The 21,690-nt window shown below is 42.6% G+C and overlaps 1 protein-coding gene across 2 annotated transcripts in view; it reads left to right on the forward strand.

Moving 5' to 3' along the window:
- Window positions 1-21,690, forward strand: part of ADAMTS17 (ADAM metallopeptidase with thrombospondin type 1 motif 17) — a 178,226-nt gene that overhangs the window by 13,677 nt on the left and 142,859 nt on the right. For both annotated transcript variants that reach the window (XM_065847356.2, XM_065847357.2), the window contains exon 4: window positions 12,397-12,569. In XM_065847356.2, the coding sequence (XP_065703428.1) occupies window positions 12,397-12,569 (173 nt within the window). The remainder of the gene's footprint in view (window positions 1-12,396; window positions 12,570-21,690) is intronic.

Raw genomic sequence — 21,690 nt, forward strand, 5'->3', positions numbered from 1 at the left:
ATGATGTAATAACATAATGATTGCACTTAACTCTGTGTGTCAGCAAAATTAATTACATAGAATCATAGGATGTCCTGAGTTGGAAGGGACCCACAAGGATCATTGGGTCCAACTCCTGTCCCATATCTGCTGGTTTCTAATCCACAGGCAGCCTGAGGAATTAGAATTCCCTACTGCAAGCAAAAGTGTTCTTCCTATTTGTTGGGCTAAGAGCACACATGAGCTGGTGGTCAGGCCACATGGCCTGAGTGTGTGTCTGAGTTCTGAGGCAGAGGGAGATTGATAGTCTGATGTAAAATTTATTTAAGGCAATGGATCTTGTGGTGTGACTGGATTTTTTTTTTCCCTACCTGGTGCTGATTAAGGGGCTGAGCTAGGACTGGATTTGGGGAGAGCGTGAGCTTCTCTGACTCTTGTATGATATCAGGATAGCGTTAGTCCTTCCCTCAGCATCTAGGTGAGGAAAATCTGGGACTGTGCGATTCTCTGCCCTGCCCCAGCATCACACAAGGGTTTGCAAAACAGCTGGGAACAGAATTCATATTCTTTGGATGCTGGTTCTTTGACTGCAGGCTGGCTGTGCTAAAAAGGGAGCAAAGCACCCGGCTGCTGCACAGTGCAAGCAGCCACCGCTTCAAGTAGCTGTGTCATAAAATAATGGACTTGCTCATGGGTTTTGCCACTTAAAGGCAGACTCCTGAATGCTTTTCATTGTTGTGGGAAAGAAATGTAAGTCATGGCTGTTAATAGGCTTAGCACCTTAATGACCTAATTGACTCCTGTCTGGTTTGGATTAACTTTTGTGCACGAGGAGTTTGGAAACAAAAAAATTAATCCTCTCTGTCACACAAAAGGTCCATTCCTAATGAAATTGTGTGAAAATGATGATCTAGGGGCATGATTCCAGAGTCTCTCTTGGGAAAAGGCCTCTTTACTATGGCATCAACATTGTCAGAGTGAAGGACTCAGATTTGTACTAGAGGGTTTTTTTCACTGGCTTATGATTTGGCTCACCCAGGCTAAAACTTGGCAGGAAAGAATGGAGGTTGTAAATACTTGGGAAATATTCACATGCTAGACATTTAACATACATGTCCTGTATTGTGGAACAACATAGACAGAAAAGTGCATGTTTGTGTAAACACAATATAAAACAAGTATTTTTTCAAAGCCACAGAATTGCCATGCTTGGTTGTTTCCCAGTCCTTTGCTATTCTTCTTGTGTTTTCTCAACAGACAAGAATGACTTCTGAAGATATTTTCTTCTCAAAATTTTGTAATTCAGCAGTACCCGGGCTTCAAATTGGGCCTCAAATACAATACAAAGCATTAGATGCTGAGTTTTTGATGTTATTTATTGATCATGTCATACGAATTCAACCAGTTGATTACATGGTAATGTAATGACTTGTGTGAGTGTTTGTAGGGGGAGGAAGCAAACATTTTAAGAAAGCAAAATGAACTTATTCAGAAGTGTCAGTGCCACTGAGGGGATAGAGAGCACAGGGTATTTATTCCTCTTGTGTTTCACCGAGGAATCTGGTACTTTCCTTGCAGACTCCAGCCGTGGGAGAGGGAAACTGAGCTGAACAGATCCTAAAAGTCTGGTTTGATAATTGGTTGTTAGAATCTCTAAAACAACTACTTTAGTCTAAGTGGCACAACATGTCCTGGAGCACTCCAAATTATTTTTAGAGCTACAGGAGAACTTTGTGGGAGCCAAATTTCTCCTGAAATAATCTGCATAAGAGGATTAATCTGGCTGTAGTTGGGAGTGGGAGAGCACTTAGGGTCTTGCATGACTGGATCTTGAAGGCTTGAATCTGAAAGTGCCTCCTAATGGGTTAAAAAAAAAATCCCAGGTCTGTGGATTCAGGGCTGATGTTTTAATTCTTTTGTTTAAATTCTAAAGTGCTCCAGCAGCAAAGGGCTGATCCCATCACCATGGGCCAGGTGCTATTGTTAGTCATATGATATGTGTATATGTATTATTTTTATCACCTGTCATCCATCAGGAGAAAGAGTTCAAGTCAGAATGCACATTTCTGCTCAGGCATGAACATGAGCCCCTGTGAGGCAAACAGAAAACCTATTAAAAGGTTTCCAGGTGCATATGCTGTGAGGGGGAAGGAAGGAAAGGTTGGGTTTCATTTTCTCTGAAGCATGGCGTCATTAGGAACATGGGAAATAGCTTCACACCAGTGATGTGAAACCCTTCTTTGGTTCTTGTCTCTAGACACCGGGCTGCATCTGGGGTACTAATCTGCCATCACAGTGTTCTGATCTTAAAGAAGTTTGACAACTCTCTTGTCAGAGGTCCTGGACTAGCCTTTCTGGAGAGAGAATGGACTCATAAGGAGGTTTTTTTTGTAGGTATTGATACAAATAGGTAAGAATTTACCTACAGATGAGGCAGATGGGGAGAGAAAGCAGTCTCTTTTAATGCATCATACATGATTTTTGCCGTGCCTTCTGATTCGGCCTAGATCCCCACAAATACACTTCTCAATTTATTTGTGGGGACGAAAGGTTGCTGGAGGGCTGATGTGTGGGTGCTGGAGGGCTGTTGTGTGTTTTGGCAGTATCTGTCATTCCCACTGACCTCTGACCATGTAGGAAGAGCTCATGGCAGAGCGGAAATGATCAGACCAGAGATGACTACAGGGAACTGTATCATCTCCTGTAGCTAAGGATGGGGGTAGAAAACACCTGAGATAGGTCTTCTTCCATTGCCCTGTCTCTCTGTGACCTTGTAATAAATACAGTAAAGTTGTTTCCGTGTGACAATATATATCACACCCTCAGCTGCAGTAAATGGATATAGTTATGTTAACTACAATAGTAGTTTAGCTAATTTGCTAAGATCTGATCACATATTTTGCATGTTTGCTAAGCCAACAGAGTCTACGGATGGGAAAAATGTTTAATTTTTTCTTGGTGAGAGAAAATATCAATGTTTAAGACAGAATCAAACTATGTTATGAAAGCACAGGGATCTCTTCTAACCATGTCATAAAACTTTCTGTTCTTCTGGGAGAGCTAAGTTCTGTTATAACTTTGACAGAGGTCTCCAGTGATGTATTAAAGTCCCCTTACATAGAAGGGATTTGATATAAAGTACAGTCCGGAAGCATGAGAGAGAGCGGCTTGTCTTTGGAGGGAAGGTTGTTATTTCATGTTTATGATATATACCTCATAAATCACTCTTAAATGCGGGTTTGCTTTAAACCCTTTCGTCAGTTTAAATGAACCAGTTTTCATTTAATGCAAAAAAAAAGCAGATAGTGAAAAAACAGAAGGGTCAACATTTTAACTCACAAAATAACTATGTGTTGCTTCTCTATTTAGTTACTTCTCAACCTGTTTTAATCATTGATCAAAACTGGTAATAATTTAAAGAAGCACTAGCATGCAGGTAATCGAATGCAGGGAATGCTTTCCCTGAACAGGTATAAATCCTACACACATGTTACTGCTACATTGGACTTCCCCATTTCTAATCATTGTCTCTTAGCTGCATTTTCTCTGTAGGTTTGACTTGGCCTGAAATAGCAGTTGTTATGGCCAAAAAACATGTGCACTAAAAATAGAGAGATGTAATGCAACCTGTATTAGTCCATATTAGGAAGCATCTGTTGAAGAATTAAAGCAAGGATTTCAACAATGGGCTATACAGAAGATGTAATGTGATTAAGTGTTTGCAAGCACAGAATATTCCCTGTACCTGAAATTCAGCACTTTGCCCATGGGAATGTGTCTCACTTGTGTGGATAAATCCCTTGGTTTCTCCAGGTCCCTGGTCTTCTGAACAGGGAGTCTGGATTTTCCCTGTAAGCGTATGATTGTTTCCTTATGGCTGATAAACAGCAGCCTTTTAGAGCAGTTTACCTTTCAGAAGTGTCCTTTTCCATTGCATGTGGCAAGTGAAGTTTTATTGCTGGTCTGTTCTGGATGAAGCCCTCAATGTGGATAATGTGGAGCAGGAGGGTCTCCAGTTTCTTCTTCCTCTACTGTCAAGGTGCAAAAGAGACAATAAAAAAAGAAGACACGCAAATATGTGTAGCGTATGGATTTCTTCCCCTCCCAGAGCAGCTGCACACAGAAGAGCTATCCTGCTCCTTCACTTGGGTCCTAATAAAACTCAGTGCTAGTTTTCACTGGAACATAACGAAACCCAAACTGGCAGGTGGCAATGAGCTAGGTTGTCTAGTGCATACCGTCCTTGTCTTGGGATTTTCACAGGTATTCCAGTGGTTGTTCTGGCTAGAAAGGCAGACAGGTGGCCCCAAGGAGACTAAGGCCCATCATTTACCTTTTTAGGTGTCTTTGTTTTTTCTATATTGTCATAAAACATAGCACAGGGTTAGAGCCAAGAGTTGGGGATTGGGACTTTGTTGGCCTGAACTCCTAATGTTGTTTGACCTTTGATTGTCAGCAGATCACTTGGGACCTGACTTACAAAAGCTACCGAGCGTTGTGCAGCTACATGTTTGTATGGCCCAGATGGGAACACTTTGGGGCAGGTTTTGCCACTATTCAAAAGCTCTAAGCTTTCTTTGAGGTAGTTTGTAATTATGAGTTATCAGTCATAGGTGTCCCAAAATGTGAACCTGAGACTGAAGGTGCAGACAATTAGAGGTCATTTAGACTATAACCTCTAACTCTTAAACAGTTGCTTTATTTGCAAATTAGGGCTACTAACTCTGAGCTGACAGTGGTACCGAGAGCCTTTGGATCTGAAAGTTGCTCTTTAAACTGTCCATTTGTTTTTTGGCTGATCTGTTCCCTATGTAGTTTGACATGTCTGTATACATTAGGGATTAAAAATAACTATTACACTACTTCTTACTTCAGTTTGACCTGCTAGGCCAACACCATCGTGGGAGATGAACCTATATTCTTTACCAGCTTTGGAAACCACCAGAAGTAGATTGGCTGGTTTCAAGGTGTGTGCCACCTCTCTTAAGGTACAGGTATCATGGTGAGGCCAGACCGCAGGTGGGGAGCCCCTGGTTTGGTGACTCCCTGAGCTCTCCCAAGCCCAGCAGAAGCAACTGGACATCAGCTGCCAAAACCCAGGATGAGTTGGTGAGGCTGGCAGTTGCGAAAACATTCTTTGCAAACTAAGCATGTTCGCTAAAGATTCATTAAAATAAAATCAACCTGGTGGCCAACGATGCTGGTTTTCAACTGCAGCAAAGCATTTTGTAGTCTCTAAAGCTCTGAAGTGGGTTAGGACTGTGCTTTGTGATTCGTCTTAGATCAGTGGAGTTGAAGCAGTTAAAACTGAGGAGTCTGAGTTCAGAGTCTTGTATCACTCCTTATCACTTGGACCTAATTGTATTTGTGTTACAGGGTCTTCTCCCATGGCCCCAAGCAAGGTGAAACCTTTTTGTGTCTGTCACAAAGAAAAGAATTCAATTCTCATCCAGAGAATTTACAGCTAGTAATAGGGCAAATCAAATATAGGATGAGGAACTGAGGCACAGAGGCTAAGAGGGAGTGGCAGAGCAGATATTTCCATTCTCACTTGAACAGTCTTACCATTAAGCTGTACTCACTGTCCCTGCTTTCTGTACCATTAAATTGTCTTCTCTGTCTCACATACGTGAGTCCTTATTTCTAGCTGTATGGAAAGCCTACAATGAAGGTGACCTTTAAAAAGAAGAAGATAGTGCACATAGTTCAGGAGCTGGCAGTCTATGAAATCCTGCTGCCAAAGGGAACCAGTGAGTGGACAGAGAATCATAGTGCTGATCCTATGGTGTCCCACAGGCCTGCCATTAGAGACAAAGTTCTGATGTGTTATGTTGATGACCGAGTGTGTTTTGCAGGAGAATAAGTTTTAACTATGTGTCCAAGCCACAGACTAACTTGGATAACAATCCTTGCAATAAAATCTCCATGGTGTTTTGAGATGCAGGAAAGAGTTCATGACTTTGGTCTCAAGTTCTTGTTTGCTGCTGTGCCAGACAAATAGTCACGAACTTGTGATTTGGTATGAAAGTGGCCATGTGAAAAAATAAATAACACTTTTGGGAGGTGGATTAGGGAGCAATGGATCATTCTGCTATGCGGTGATTTTTACTACATTCTGCACGATTCTGTCTGCCATTCCAGTCAGAAACAAATTGGAGGTGCATAACCATTTTGTAGGACAAGGCTTTAAAAATGAGAAAACATTTCTCAGCCTGCAGTCGGGTGTGATTTGAATGAGCAAGCATTTTTAATCCCTGAGCTTCAGGCTACCCACTGGCAGCAGCTGCTGGTGGTAAATCTGGAATACCAAGCTTTTGATGGGTGTATAAAAGTCCAGTGCACAGGGACGATTTTGTGCAGTGTCCTGACAGAGGTGAAGGGGGCTCCATGTTCCTGTGGCTGGAAACAGGTTGGGAAGTGCTGGCTGTGGCAGCAGCTCCAATAGTGTCTGTTCTTCTTAGTTTCTTTCTTCAATCCTTGCTTGTGTCTGCTCTGAGAAGAACCTCTCTGTTGTTGTATGGATGAAAGCTGCAGCTGCAAGGTAACCAATGCACAGAGCTTTGGATGTAAAGCACACAGGAGGCAGTGAAGGGTTGTTTCTGGTGGTGTCCATTAATTTTGAACTGGACTTTTTTATGTGACTCTGGCGATCTTGCAGCTCTGAGCTGTCCTGTGATCTCTGGTTGCTCCTTTAGCTCAGGCTGTGTTAGCATATGTCCTCATCTTGGAAGTCTCAGAGCTCTAAACCTGTTCGAATTTGTCTTGCAACTTCTAACCATCAGCAACTTGATCTCGAGGCTGAGCAAACAAGGCTGCTGACGGTTCATGGGCATCCGCCGTGTTGGTGCCGTCTGTGCAGTCAGTCTTTTGAAAGATGATGTCTGATAAACAGTTTGGAAGGAGCTCTGCTGTCAGATCCAAACATGAGGAGTAGACTGATTTAACCATAGCATGTTTCTCTTGATGTGTTTTTAAATAATAAGCACTCTCCATGTTTCAACCCACCATCCCTTGATCTTAATTCAAACTAAGAAGGAAGCCTGCCTGTATTCTATTCAGGTTTTGCTTTTGCTCTCGTCCTGGAATGTAGATGCTGCTGGTTAACTCCCACTTGCTGTTTTGCTTCCTTCCTGGGCTCCGCCTTACACCTCGCCTTTTCGATTTGACATGAAATCAAGCTGTTAAAATAGATTTGATTTATTTTTCTTTTTTAATTAGTGCAGTTTTTAGATTAAGTAGCAATGATTTTCTAGATTAAACAGCAATGGGTAAGAGACATTGCTATAGTAAACTGATTGTTCAAACACAGAACTGTTAGCCTTTTGAGAGGCATTTGTATCTTACATCTAGTACCACAGTAACTTTGTGGGATCTTGTCCCTCTAATAATGCAGCAAACTAACCCTTCATATGGTTGACATATGATTTCAGGTTAACTAGTAAGCATATACCTCAAGAAATTCCGTTCTTTAATTTCTAGGCAGAATCTCCTTTTTCTTTCTGTCTTTTGCTTTGCAGAGGTGATGATTTTTATTTTTAATTGAAACTAATAAAACCCACCTGATGGGAGTGCCAGTGGAAGATTCTCTAGAAACTCCTGGAGCACAGGGAAAACTAATGTTGGCTGTTTGCTCCGCGTGCATCCTCCCTCCTTTTTTTCAAGATGCTGAGATAACAGCATAAAGGAAAATAGAGTCAGCGCTCTGTGTGAGGGTGTATAGAGATGTTAAAGGGGTCATGGGTGAAGTTAGCAAAGGGCTTCTGAGGAAGAACTGGAGAGGATTTTTAAAGCAGCAATAGAAAAGAGCTTCTAGGGAGAAATCTGGCCTTGCGTAAAGGATTCAGCAATATTAATTTTATTTGTGGCTTTCATTGAACTACATCCAGGAACTTTCAGTAGGTTTAACTAGAATGAGGTAGCTAAAGTTACAAAGGGAAAGATTAGGGAGGAAAAAAAGTGGAAGGCTAAGAAGAAGAGGTTGCTTTTCGGATGAGTCTGGGAAATACTGTTGGAAGGGAAGGGAGGAGGAGCAGGAAGGGACTCCGCAGTTACAGCAAGAATGTGCCAAAAAGCAGACAGTGCTAGACGGGGCTTTTGGTGTGTAATAGGAAAAGGTCATTTGGGGCGGTTGCTTTGGAATTGTACATCTGTTGAGCTGCCATAAAAAGCACTGAACATGAGGAGTTTTCTACTGAGGCTTCAGAAGAGCTCCATTGTGCTCCTGATGGCAGCATGGACTGTATTTTTTTGCCATTGTCAGGAAGATTGCAAAGACTGCTGGACTGCAGAATGTGATGCGAGGATCTGGGGGTGTACCACCCTTCTCCCATCACCTAATAGTCCTAAATTTTGTGGAATTTTTGGCCAGGTAGACTGTGTAACACACGGGCAAAAGAGTAATGTCCCTTGCACCTAGTCACCTGCAGCATATACGTGCTGTGTTGTAGATTGACTGTTTCAGCTCGTATTTCACATGAAATTGTCTGACCTCTTAAGCGGGGAACACCTGACTCCTAAAATAGCGTGCAGTTTGGTTATGTATGTTCCCCACAATGTAAACTCTTATGACAGGCTCCTGCCCATGTTTTATGGCCTCTCATGCCTTCGCACTAACACTTAACATCTGCACCACAAAATTTGTAACATCAGTTTGTTCAAATAAAGAATCCACCAAGCATTTAATCCTTGTTTTAATGGCCGATGTTTATTTTAGTTTGGAGTTTCATGCACTCGTGGAGGGATTCTCTGCCCATAGTCCATAAATCACATGAGGCAGGAGTGAGACTTCTCTGTGCTGGCTTGTTTCTGAAGTGAGGCTCTAGAAATGGGGGCGTTTTTTGATACCTCCATAAAGTTGACTCACCTCAGGTGTGAGCTGCAGATGCGGTTAATGAGGATTTTTGCTAATGGTTTTGGATCTTTTTATCTGCTTCGTCAAATGTCTATGATATGGGATGTATGTATTCTGTTCTGCTTGCGGTGGTTCATCCATGCAAATGACTAGTTCTGTATTTTCTCTGTGTGCTTGATTATGCTGGAAAATTGTGTCTGTGGTAGGTAGGAAGATGCAAATAGAGACCACCCTAAGTATCCCTCTGCAAGGACAAAAAGAATAGAGTTACCCTGTAGAGGAGCTACAAACATAAAAAGGCAAAGGAGAAGAGGAGGTGGAGGACTCATGACACTTGTGTTCAAGTAGTTTGTGTTGCTCTCCCTTCTTCTGTTGTGTTTCACTGGTGGCCACCTGAGCTCTTTGTAGGTTCCCTTGAGTCCATTACATGTTGCCTGTTTTGAGTGCTCGGTAAGTTTACACTTGGAGAATGTGAGGGAGAGGATGAGAGCAGTGAGGTCACTTTGGCCGTGTTTCTAGGCAGGCCTGTGGGGTGGTGGTTTTCCACATACAACCTCTCATCCCCACCACCCAGTGGAAGGCAGCCAGTCCACAGCTTCACGTAAAGCTCATGGAGGGATGGGGGTCAGAGTGTGAACCAAGACTACCCAGCAATTTGCCAAGAGTCCCTTTATGCTGCTGCTCTCCAGAAATCACACCTTTTAGAGTTTTGTACAGCTGCCTTCTGCAAAGAGGCACTGAGTGGAATCAGCAAAGCCTCGCCAGCTCCTTCATCTGCCTCCGGAGCAGGGGACCACACCAGGCAATCTCATGGCAAGTAAGCCTCTTCTCCACAAAATGCAAGGTACAGTCTGGCATAGTGGTTGCCTCCTCTGACACAAGTGGCTTCTTTTCTACCAAAACTGAGATTTTTGAAGTGAAAACCCAGAGTACTCTGAATTTATTTTCTTATACTTAAGCCTGTTTACACAGCTCATTCAATGCCAGACCCAGACTTCTCTGATTTAGGCCTAGCCCCCCATAAAAGCAACTCCTCTGTAGGTAGGAGATCGCTACCAACTGGAAACTTTTAATTTATTAGGGGATTACCAAAATAGGAATTTGTTGGGGAAGTGCTGTAACTTGCAGGGAGGTTCTGATTGCTAGCAGCAAGACCCAAAAGGTCCATGTTCTTTCTGAAATAATTTGCCTTCACTTCCTTTTTCTCTGATTCCACCCCCCCCCCCCGGTATTTAAATGATAACCTTGAAAGCACTGCAGCTAAAGATGGATGGCTGTGCAGAGGGAGGGATGGGTGCATGAATGGAATAAAGTGAATAAACAAACAAACAATGCGAGCTTTTTCACAAATGTTTGAAGTCACTTCCATTTCATAGTTGGCAGATCGAAGGTGCATTCATCTTTCCTTCTTTCTGCCATGGTCACTCCATTTTATTTTATTGCCTTTCCACAGCACTTAAAAACATACAGATGTGCTCTGAGGCAGCTTTGTCATGATTGTGCACTTTTTTGTAGCTGTCCTGCAGTCCTTGTGAAAACAAGCCTTGAAATTTGGTTATTTTCATCTCTGCTGCTGGCGTGTACCTTCCATTATTTATGAGCACCCCAGGTTTTAATTTTTCGCTTGTCCATAGGCCCTTGTCTGTCTTTTTAGACCCAGGGGGGGATAGTTCCAAAATCTTTCTTGAAAGATTCAAATTGAATTTCATGGTTGTTTTCTCAGTTTAGAATATGTACCCAGTGTTGACAGTTGATGCCTTGGGCAGAAAAGGGTGTGCAGAGCCATACTGGATGACTGCTGGACTGCTCAGAACGGGGATATGGGATGGACATGTGCAAATCTGCATATTGACAAGACAGAAAATGTGGGAATGAGCAGAAAGCAGGGACTCCATTTCAGGAGGGCTTTGGGGCCTTAGAGCTGGTGGAGTTTATCACCCTGAGTTGAATGCAAGAGGGTTGGTCAGGGAAAACTGATGGTCTGGATGAGTGTATTTATCAGCCTGGGAAAGAAGGGAAATTCAAGCTGAATTATGTTAAGGGAGCTGGTGGGCAACTGTGGAAAAACAGGATCAGTGAACACTCACTCAGATCTGCCTGCTGCAGAATGGTGCTTTGCTAAGGCAGGGTCTCAAGTTAATTCTATAGAAAATTAAAAAGGGATTCCCGTTCTGGGAAATGCTCATGTGTAATGTGACATAAGAGGTAACTGTGATCATCCATTATGGTCTGTCCCATGTCACTTTAGCACTGAATGTTGTGCTTATGCTGTTTCAAGGCCTATTGTGTGTTCTGCTCCCTTTTTTGTTGGAAGAAATGGGCATTAATCCCAGTGTCAGTATCTTAGTGTCAGTATATTGCACGCTGAGCAGTAGGCAGATGTAATTTCAGTGAACCTTGGCCATTCATTTCTTATTGCAAAATAAATTTGTTTTAATGACTTCATTTGCTTTGCTTTTATTTTACAATTGAAAACGTGAGTATATATTTTTGTGACTGCAAAGAAGTGAGTAGATTCAGTTTCAGATCTGAACTTAATTTCTCCTTTGTTCATGTCTCAGCTGCTTTGCACATCTGTCTTTGAGCTGTGAAACACGTTTCACCTTTCAGTTTAGCAGAGTACAAATTACTAATACATTAGTCTCTTAGTCTGGAGTAAGGGAGGTTTAACTTGTGTGGTTTAATTTTTGTGTTAATCCTAGCTGAATGCTGCTTCATTTTGTAGTCCTCAGAATGGGTCCTTTTCACAGGTTCTTGTAACATGGGTTCATTAAGGATCAGCTGGTTGAGGGAGTCCCCTGCTTTTGCTCTACATACCACAGTAACGAGGCATATGAGCTCTGCACGTAGGTGGCCGGTGACTGCAGCTGCTGGTGCTGGTGCTCATGCCAACAGCAATAAATGAGCAAAGAAAGCTTGAGAAGGTCTTATCTAGCCTGACCTTCTGGGTTTTGTCCAGAGACTTCTGCAGTTGGCCAGTAATGCATGTTCCAAAACAATCCAACTTAATTTTAAAAAGTTGAGGCTCTATCTTGTGTTCTGTTACATTGCTCTAGTAATGCTGGTAGCAAGCGAAAATGCAACTGATGGAAATTGTGACTCCAGGAATATCTTACAGCTTCTCTGGCTAAGGAGAACCTGCAGACTCTAGAGTGTATGCTGTATCCCAAAGGACAGTCTCCAATCCTAAAGTTTTCTTGAGCAGATTTTTTTTAATTGGCACTTGTTCCATTACAATGGAATGTTATGCTTTTCACAAGCAGGACTTACAATTTCTCAAATTTTTGCAAGAGCATGACTTCTCTGTTTGAATTGCAGCTAATCCTTTACTGTTCTGAACTTCTCTTTTCCATTTCATATTTGGATGTAATCTGGTGGTCTCATAGAGATCTGCACACAGAGGTACAGATGTGCTTGCAATGGAACCTCTTGGTTGCTTCTTTTAATCAGAAAAGGACACTTTAATAAAGGTCGTTGCAATTTGAATTTGCACAAGAATGTTTGCTTAAAGGAGTATAAATGTTTTATTATGATCTTCCAGCCTTAATAAGTATTTTGACTTGTAGAAAAGAAGAGACACAAGAAAATGAAATCAACCAGTGACTGGAGGGAGAGACGAAACGCCATTCGACTGACCAACGAGTACACAGTAGAAACTCTGGTGGTGGCAGATGCTGATATGGTCCAATACCACGGTGCGGAGGCTGCCCAGAGATTCATCCTCACAGTTATGAATATGGTAAGTGGGCACTTTACTCTTGCTTCTTCTTTTAAAAGTAAACAGATCATATCCAGGATAGGTTAAAGCTGGATTCCTTGGCAACAGAACTGGGTAGCTGTTCTGACCTTGAGGTATTAGGAAGGGTTTTGGTTTTTTGTTATGTGCCTCTTCACTCCCATCTGTGTGATTCCCTGTTTTTGCCCAAGGACATCACAATATAAAACTTTTTTGAAACTGAAAATTTGCAAGTTTTCAGTTAAGACATAATTGTTTAGGAGTTGTATTTTCCTACCATGGTTTTTGTACTGCTATGGTTTACCTTAGAAGAGAGTATCCCAGAGTGGATAGATGGTCTTGTCTGACATGATGTTTCTTGAGTTCCTGAAGATTTCCATGGTACATCTGTTTCTTAAAAGATATTTTCTTAGCAGGCAGTCAAAGTGTTATTGAAACCAGCAGTTATATTGATTTCCAGCAGAAAGCCTGGCTATAAGTCAGTTAGAAACACTTTTGATCTCTGATTTTTCCATAATGAAAATGGCTGCTGTAGAAAACATGGCGAACTTCTCACCAAACTGCCCCCTGATCCCATTATCTTTACCCCAGGACCTCTTGTGCTATGTGAAGTGGGGCTGATCCTACCTCTGAATAGTTGATGGAGGTGGGCCTTAGAAGCATTCTAGAAATTCTGCAGAGAATCTGCCAGGACTGCCTTTTGAAATTGCAAGCTTGTATGAGGTGTGCGTGTTCATTTGTTAGCTGTTCTAGCAGCTAAGCCTTCCGTCTCTGTTGATAAGGGAACACAAAGCCTCCCACCATGAGTGCTCGCTTACTCACTTGTTGGCAGTCCTAATAAAGAGATAACGGCTAAATTGTGTGTGGACACTGGAGACTCTGGTCAGAGCTGGCAGGGGTCCTTCCAGAAGTACTTGCACAACGAAGTTTTGGAGGAAGTTTGTGTTCCTGTGCCCATGCAATTGTAACATCCAGGAAGAGTTCATTCTCCTGACTATTGCTCCATTGTTGTTCATGAGCAGCAAATGGGCTTGCAAAAAAAAAACAACAGTTCTTAATAGTAATTGACTGGTCATGCCTCCTGGTGGAGAGCTGAGTGATGGATGCTCAGTCTGTAATCCGGCTACAGGACAGCAGCTCTTGTATTCCTTTATCAAGCACTGGGGTGAGGGAGCCCTCCTGTAGTGAAATGCTTTGCTGATTAAGCAGGGAGTTTGTTTAACTAGTCTTTTCCACTAACAAGAGGCTTTTCTGTGTCCGTCTACCTTTTATTTGCCTTCTAGCATGCTGTGACAAGAGTCCCTTAATAGGGCTTTATTGTGTCTGTACATCTATTTGGATGGGTTTGTAGGAAACAAATCTATTCAAACAAATCTTGCAACAAATCTATTCGTGCCACCATCACTTCAGAGTCTACTCACTGGCTTTCTTGGAGTTGAGGATGTGTTTGCTGGGGGTACAAGAACCTTCTTCTCAAAGCCATGGTTCTCCACCTTTAAATTCACATACCAGATCTGCAGTGAGTAGGCAGAACGTAAGTTTAGCTCTGAATAAACCTGCTTCTCGAGCCATTATTTTAATCTAACAAAAATGCATATTCAGATGTAGAGTATGTGTCAAGGCTGAGTTTCTTCCTTATGTCAGATGCTTGGGACCACTAGAGAGGTGATGGATGTGTTTGGTATTTTTTTTCAGTGACAGCCCAGGTGTCCTCCTAAAATCTGTTCTGCACTGATTCATCAGTGAGATAATAAAAATCTGCCATTGTGCCCAACAGTTCCGCTGGGGCTGGGACAGGGTCTTATGGCTGTGAGAGTTCTTAAAACATGTGTCTAATCATCTGTCTTGATGATCCATGTACCAAAAGGTCAGTTATTTCAGAGTAGCCACCAGTGCATCTCTGCGTTGTGTAGCTTTTTCAGCCTGTGAAGATTGGTAGGGTTAAGTACACTGACAAACCAAATCCTGAAGAGAAGATGGGCATGAATACTGTTGTCTGTCTATGCTGAGGAGTACTGCAGATGATCTCAGTAGCATCAGCTTGCCAGGTGTGAATATATATGTATGGAGAGGTACTGATAGATGGGTTGGGTTCTCTACACCTGTTTATTATGCAAACATTGAAGCTTAGTTTCCAATGGATTTAGCTGATGGAGTTTTAAGCTAGATTCTGATGCTGTAGTGTGAGCTCACCTCTTTATTAGACACTAGAGAGTGCACATGGAAGAGGAGTCTTGGTTGAGGAACACATTTGTCTTACGTCTCCTAAGGTGCAAAGTCCAGCTGAAATGCTTCCCACTGTTAAGTCATTGCTCCTACAGGCTCACCCATGTGATTTTTCTGAGGTGTGATGGGATCTGAATTTGTGTTTCAACTTTTCAGCCTTCACAGGAGCACTGACAGAGTGTCTCTCCTTTGTTTAGCCACCTACATTCCCACACTTGTAGGAACGTAGTGTCTTTCAGGCATCTACCTCCCTGAGGAAATTGGTTGAGTGGCTGGCAAGATTGGAAGATACTGAGGAAAAATAATAGGCAAACACATAGGTGTCATGCATAGATCCTTTATTCTGAGGCTATAAAAGGGAATTTTAACATTCCATTTGCCATAAAGGAAGCTGATTTTCATCCTAGCAAAAGAGGCTGAAGAATAATTAAAAAAATGTATAATATTTCAGGAAGAGAGATGAGGAAGCGGTGTGGTTTAGGCAGGCCTTAGCTGAACCTTGCTCAGCCGCACTCTTTGGACAGTGCCTGAACCAAGCACGGTCAACCTTTGTGTGGCAGTTTCTCATCTGTAAAACTTTGATATGAGGAACAGCACAGCCCCAGCTCCTTAGGGCAACATCTGTTACATCCTTCTCTGGTGCAGAGTCAGTTGTGCTCCACGTAACCACACCAATGAAAGTCTCCTGCCCGCTTGGGACCTTCTTCTGCCTCAATGTGATCGCTGTCAGCCTCCTGTGAGTCTTAGCTGGGGGACAGGATTTGCCCTGTGAAATTAGGCAGTGCTTATTCAGCTCCGCTGCAGGATGGCGGGCTGCCTCTAAAAGAAACCAGAATGTTAATTTTGGCTTGAAGGCTTGCATTTAAGCAAATAGAACATTACTGGTCAGGGCTATATTAACTTAACTTCTCTCTGTAAGCTATTACGTTTACTGTCAAACCACAAAACAAGCATTAAGAGGTCTTATTAATGCATTTTATATTTATAGACATTTTAAATAAAGTGATCTGCCTTAAAATATTGAATATTTATTTGTGTTACAAGAACTTCTGAAGGGAAAAAAAGTTGGCATTCCAAAATACTGTTTTATTGCTCCTTTGGTAAATGAGAATCTTGGGGGGGAAAAAAAAAAACAACAAACCACCACCCTCCTCTAGAATAACATCTAAGAAACACAGCAAACCCCTTTTGCAACCCAGAAATAATAGGTAGTACTTCATATAGCAAATGGTGTATTTTTAACAATATTCTCTAGTTCTGACTATCCCCCTGAGAAGATAATAGATTCACATTAAAGGTACTTTTTTTTTTCTTTATGTCATTTTAGAGGTGCAGGCTCTTCCATTTACTAAACTAATATTTGAAGTTTTAAGACAGATTTTTCTAAGATCATAGAAGAATTTCCCTCTAAGGGACTCGGTAATGTATGAGTAGGAACCAGCATGGCTCCAGGGCTTCGAGTTGACATTTTGTAAATGACCACCTTGAAAATGAAATCTTTTCTTGTTTCTGGCAAGGTATTTTATTCAGTGTGATTTTCCTAATGGCAGATATCTGATGGCTTTGTGATAATGTTAAACAAGCTGATAAAGAAGTTGTTGAATGTCACCACGTACATCCGCAGCCTCAGTGAGGCAGTGAGTTTATGGGCCTGCTGAATATCAGGACATGAACAGAGAGGGACATCAGCAGAATTATAGAAATGCAAAACCAGTTACTTAAACATAGGTGCCAATTTATTTTTCTAAGTTAAACTCCCTTGTTATTGAGCTTTTACAGAGTGTTGCAGTGTTTGCATTTCAGTTCTTGCCTCCTCTTTGCATCCTTTGGCTTGAGCACATTGCCTATTCATGCCCTTCTTCAGTAGCCACCAGCATTTAGAAGTTCCTCTAAATTCCAAACCGACATCCCGTTGTGGTAAAACACACTTATTTTGCTCACCCTTTCTGTTAGTCTTCATCTGGCAACTATAATTCATCATTGCATTTCATCCATGTCAAGGCTGTTAGGATGGATGTTCTGTTTCTTATGAAGTCTCGTGTTGTTCTTGTGACACTTCATAGCTTCATCTAAACTGACCTTCAGATTTCTCAGCCAGGAACTGGAAGACCAGTGCACTGGCCTTCTCTTTTCCTCTCCCCTGCGTTTCCGTGTGTCTGCTTACAACATCTGCCATTTTTGGGCTTGGTTCACATCACAAGCAGGTTCTGAAGCATGAGGCATGCACTGCTTTCTTGCAGGAATTTTATGCTTTTGTTTCATAAAACCATAGAATCATAGAACTGTTTTGGTTGGAAAAGACCTTTAAGGTCATTGAGTCCAACTGTTAACCTAGCACTGCCAAGTCCACCTCTTACACCACCTCCTCTTGTGTTTTCTTTTCATCTGAGAGAAATGGTCAGCAAGACAAAGAGGAAATTCTCTGTCCTCATAGACAGGCAAACTGCACTCACCGCTGTTGTGGCTGGTCTTTGTGACTTATGCCTTCAGCTTCCTGGAGAAAACTCTGATTCAAATGTTTCCAAAGCACATGATAAATGAGGTATGAGACCCTTTGGAAAGTTCTGTCCATGGCCATAGTGTTTTGGACGATGAGGAGTGACTGGTTTCAGCTACTACCTGAGCAGCAAGTTGTGCGTGCTGGCTCCTTGCGAGAGCGCAGAGCTTACTTTGAAAACCAACTACTCAGACTGACCCTCTGAGCATTTGGAGACAAAAGTGTCTGAATTTCCAACACACAAGATAGTAATTTAAAAGCTGCTTTCTGTGGTTTGAAAACCTGAAAAAAAATGAATTTTTTTTTTTTTCCTTCTCCCCTAAGTGCATCTTTTGGAATAAGTTACAACTGTGGCTTGGTTTTGAGCTTTTCTTTTTGTGAGAGAATACAACACGCAGGAGTAAGTTACTGTAGTATGTGTTAGTTCTCCTGCAGCTGTTGCTAAGCCATGCTATTAGCATGCAGCAAGCAGTAACTTGAAGTTAGTCATCTTTTGGATGTCATTAAGTGGGAAAATTTTCGTGTTTTTCTTTAGGAATAATACAGGTTTGCTCTGTGAAGTCTTATTTTACACTCTGCAGATCATTTTTCATTTTGGATTTCCCTCATGAGAATTTTTTTTTCTGTGTTGAAGGAGCAGATAAAATCATTTTTATCGTGCATGCATTGATGGATTTATATCTCTGTGCTCCTGGGGGCTGGCACATAAGGGCTCCAGAGCTGCCACTGATAATCAGCTCCCTTACTGTGATCTGGAATTTTCATGGTGGGAACAGGGATGTAAAGGAAAAGGATATTTGATCACTGTCTACAGATTTCTCTTTTTGCTCCAGCAGCCCAAGGAGAAAGAGTTATGTCAACTGTATCTTATAAAGAGCCATGAACATGTTCTCTTTCATAATGTTTAATGGGATAATTTGAAAGCTTGGCTTTAGGTGGGTGTTAGAAATACTTGAGCACTTTTCAAAACAAGTGAAAGACAACCTCAGTAACCTGACTAATGCTTCTGCTGTCCAAATGTCGTCCAGCAGCCAAGGCAATGGGGAGGCTTTTGCTTCTGTGCCACACTTAGGGAAGAAAAAAGAAAAAAGTCAATTTACCCTCAGGGTTGCTGTTCTGAACTTCAAAACATTTGAAACACACACATCTCCCTCCCACCATCCACCTGCAGAGGAAGCTCTTGAGAATTAAAAAAAAATTAAACTGATGTAGTTTAGTTCTTCTTTTAGCCCAATTCCTTATGTCTAGGTTGTGCTTTGTGCATGCTGGGGCAGGCCTGGAGAGCTCATGCCAAAGCTGCATTTATTCTGTCCCTTCCATGTCGAAGCTATCATGAGAAAGAAAGGCAGGAGGAATGCAAACAGGAGGAGAAGGATGGTTCAGACTTCAAGACTTTCTGTTTTCTGTAGAACATTCTGCGCAGTAAAGCTCTGGGGAAAGGTAGATGAAGGAGGGGGATGCTGGAGACGGGCTTTATTCTTGTTCTTGGTTTTCTGCACTTCCCCTTCCATTGCTCTGTCTGTTTTATATGACTCTTTACCATACCTCTTTCTGTTTCCAAAGTTCACTCTTTAGTTTTGATGACTCCTCACAGAATGGAAGTCAATACGGTGTAGAAGTTCACCTGCAACAGGGCAACCAGTGATCATGACCACGCTTTCAGTCACCCTGACAACTTTTCACATCCCTTCCCTTTAGCCCAGTGACCTAGAACCTCCATTGCTCTTCTCTGACACTGTGGTGAAGTCCTGAAAAATTAACCTTTGCATTTTGTTCCACGGCAGTATGTTAGTGGGTTTCATGCAGCTAACACACTCCCAGCTGCCTTATTTTATTAAAAGTCTCTAAAATACCCTAAATATTTTTACTTTTCCCTTGTTGGAAGTGGTCACAGCAGCCTCAGGGGTGTGATACGGTTGCAGGCTTGAGGGAAGGTGGCCCAGAGCATTGCAAATGGGAGGGAGGTGTCTGTGAGTCTGTCTGTCTGGATGCACACTGTCTGCACAGCAGGACATCTTGAGCACATCTGCACTGGGAAATCCCATTCCTCCTCCCCTGGTCCTAGTTATCTCGACCACCTCCTGGGCACCATTAGCTCACAAGTTGGACATGGCGTCTGAACAGCTTTGACAGAGTCCGCGGATGATGGTTTCCTTGTAGGATGGGTGAGAAGGGCAGAAGGTGGTCACAGCCATGATGGAATCTGATTCCTACCAGGAAAGATCTATGGATTTGAATTTTTTTATTTAAAAGACACCCAGATTCCATGATAATGCTTCCTTTGGGCACAACCTACCTTGCACGCTCTGGTTTAACAGTGGCTGTGTAAAATGGCTGTGAATAACCTGCGCTGAACTCTGTCTTGTATTTTTTCAAGTCATTTAATATCTGGTTTTCTTCTCAATGGGATTCCTTCTACCCTTAGCCACTGTGATTTGAAGCAGTTGGATTTTCATTTAAAAGGATAGTGTGTATTGGGTGCAGCTGGCTGGGGGGGCTCTCTGAGGAGAGGCCCGGCGCCGCACCGTGCTGGGCACAGCCGGTTCCAGCCGGTTCTGGTGGCTCCACAATGGCTGCACCACAGGACACTGTGGAGCCCTTCAGCAAAGCAACTGGTGCCTCTGTGACAACAGATTCAAAAAAGGACAAAAGGCTGCATAGGCAGTGTGAGGGAAAATCCGTGTGAGCACCCACAGAGCAGGAGGAGGACGAGGTGCTCCAGGGGCCGGAGCAGAGGTTGCCCTGCAGCCATGGAGACACCGTGGTGGGGCAGGTGGGTAAATGTGATATTTTGACAGCGTCCTGCCGCTCTAGCACTGTGACCATCTTAAGTCACAGTGCTAATTAATACCTTTTTCAGCTGAACTTATTATGATCATACTTTAAATTCTGAGAAACGGTGTGGAGTTGTGTGAAACAAACAAAGGATTACTCTTCTTCTGGCAACTGTCTATTAATTGCTGAGAAAAAATTTTAAAACTTCACTACGAAATTATTTACCTCAACATGTGGGTATTGTTAGCTATCATACTTTCTAACCTTTTTCCAGTAATAAATCATGTACCTGGAGATTCATCCTTGTAGTTAAAAAACCCATAAACATGGCCGGAAGATGCACTTTTGTTTGCACCACATCTTCCAAATTCTGCACACTGTCTATCCTAAACCATCTGGAGAAACGCTTCTTGTTAATACACCTGGGTTTGTTTCGCAGCAATAATCAGCATCCTGTCACTACCAGAGTCCCGCAGCCCAGCACTGCGCTGTCAGACAAGTTACAGAATGTTTATCTGTACACACATTAAAGTACCGATTGCAGCGCAAAGGAGCCAGTCTGACTGCACTGAAGCGAGTGTCTCCGTTTTAATCCAGCCAGAGCTCCTAGACTGAAAGGTCTGATTGAGTCTGAGGCAGTCAGAGCAGGGGATGGACACAGAGGTAGCTGGGTCAGATCTCTGATGAGAAAGGGTTTGTCTCTTCTCTAGGCGGGTTGTGTCTGAATGCTTTAGTTGTGCCACTTGTACCAGTCAAGCTTATTTAGCAGAGGGAAAGGTTATTGTTCGTACTAGGCAGCACAAACTATCATCAATCTGGGGCTTCTTTGGGCTCCATTTAAGAAAATGAGCAAACAAAGCTTGAATGAACAAGCAAATTAAAGCTTCTTTTGCATGCCTGCTGTCTTTTTGGTTTAGAATCCATTTACTGCTGCTGTTGGCTAGGTTGAGCTCTTCTGAGATCACTGATGGATGCAAATACAAGTGCAGTTGAAGTTATTGTTAGGACAGAGAGCACAAGTGAAGAGGAAGAAGGGCTGACTCCTTCAAAATGACAAGCTAAACTCTGGTTCTTGCTATGCAAGTTTTGCCAGTGAGAACCACCTTTTGAAGTCAGTGATGTTTGGAACTCTCTGTGCTGGCTCTGGGGGCAGCTTGTCTGCTCTGATAGAAGGGCAAGGACCACTATCTGTTAGACTTAATGATAAGAATGTGTCTGCTGTACTGTCATTTTATGAGCAGAAACTTTATGGGATGGCTAGAGCTAGCAGTGAGCTGGGGAAATCAAAGGCGTCCACCACCGGCAGATGTTTGTTAGCCTCTGTAGTGGTCTGTGAGAGACTGACTTGATCAGCATGATACCCCATTGACCTTCCCTGCTGAATGTCCAGGTCTCTTTTTGCACACAGATCAACTGTCAGAGCCTTCTCTGCAAGTGTGAAGTTTATCCCCCCAGGTCTATACTGAGAGGCTGTAATGACTGCCAACACACCCCTGAGCTAAGCAAATAGTATGAGCACTTGTATGCATTCGTATAGCAGCCGCAGGAAAGATAAACGGCTTATTGTGCTCATACTGAAGGTCAGTGGGTCAAATACTGAGTAGTGTCTGTCTTGCAATCTGCGCC

The sequence above is a fragment of the Patagioenas fasciata genome, chromosome 12 (genome assembly GCF_037038585.1).
Source record: "Patagioenas fasciata isolate bPatFas1 chromosome 12, bPatFas1.hap1, whole genome shotgun sequence".
Lineage (NCBI taxonomy): Eukaryota > Metazoa > Chordata > Aves > Columbiformes > Columbidae > Patagioenas > Patagioenas fasciata.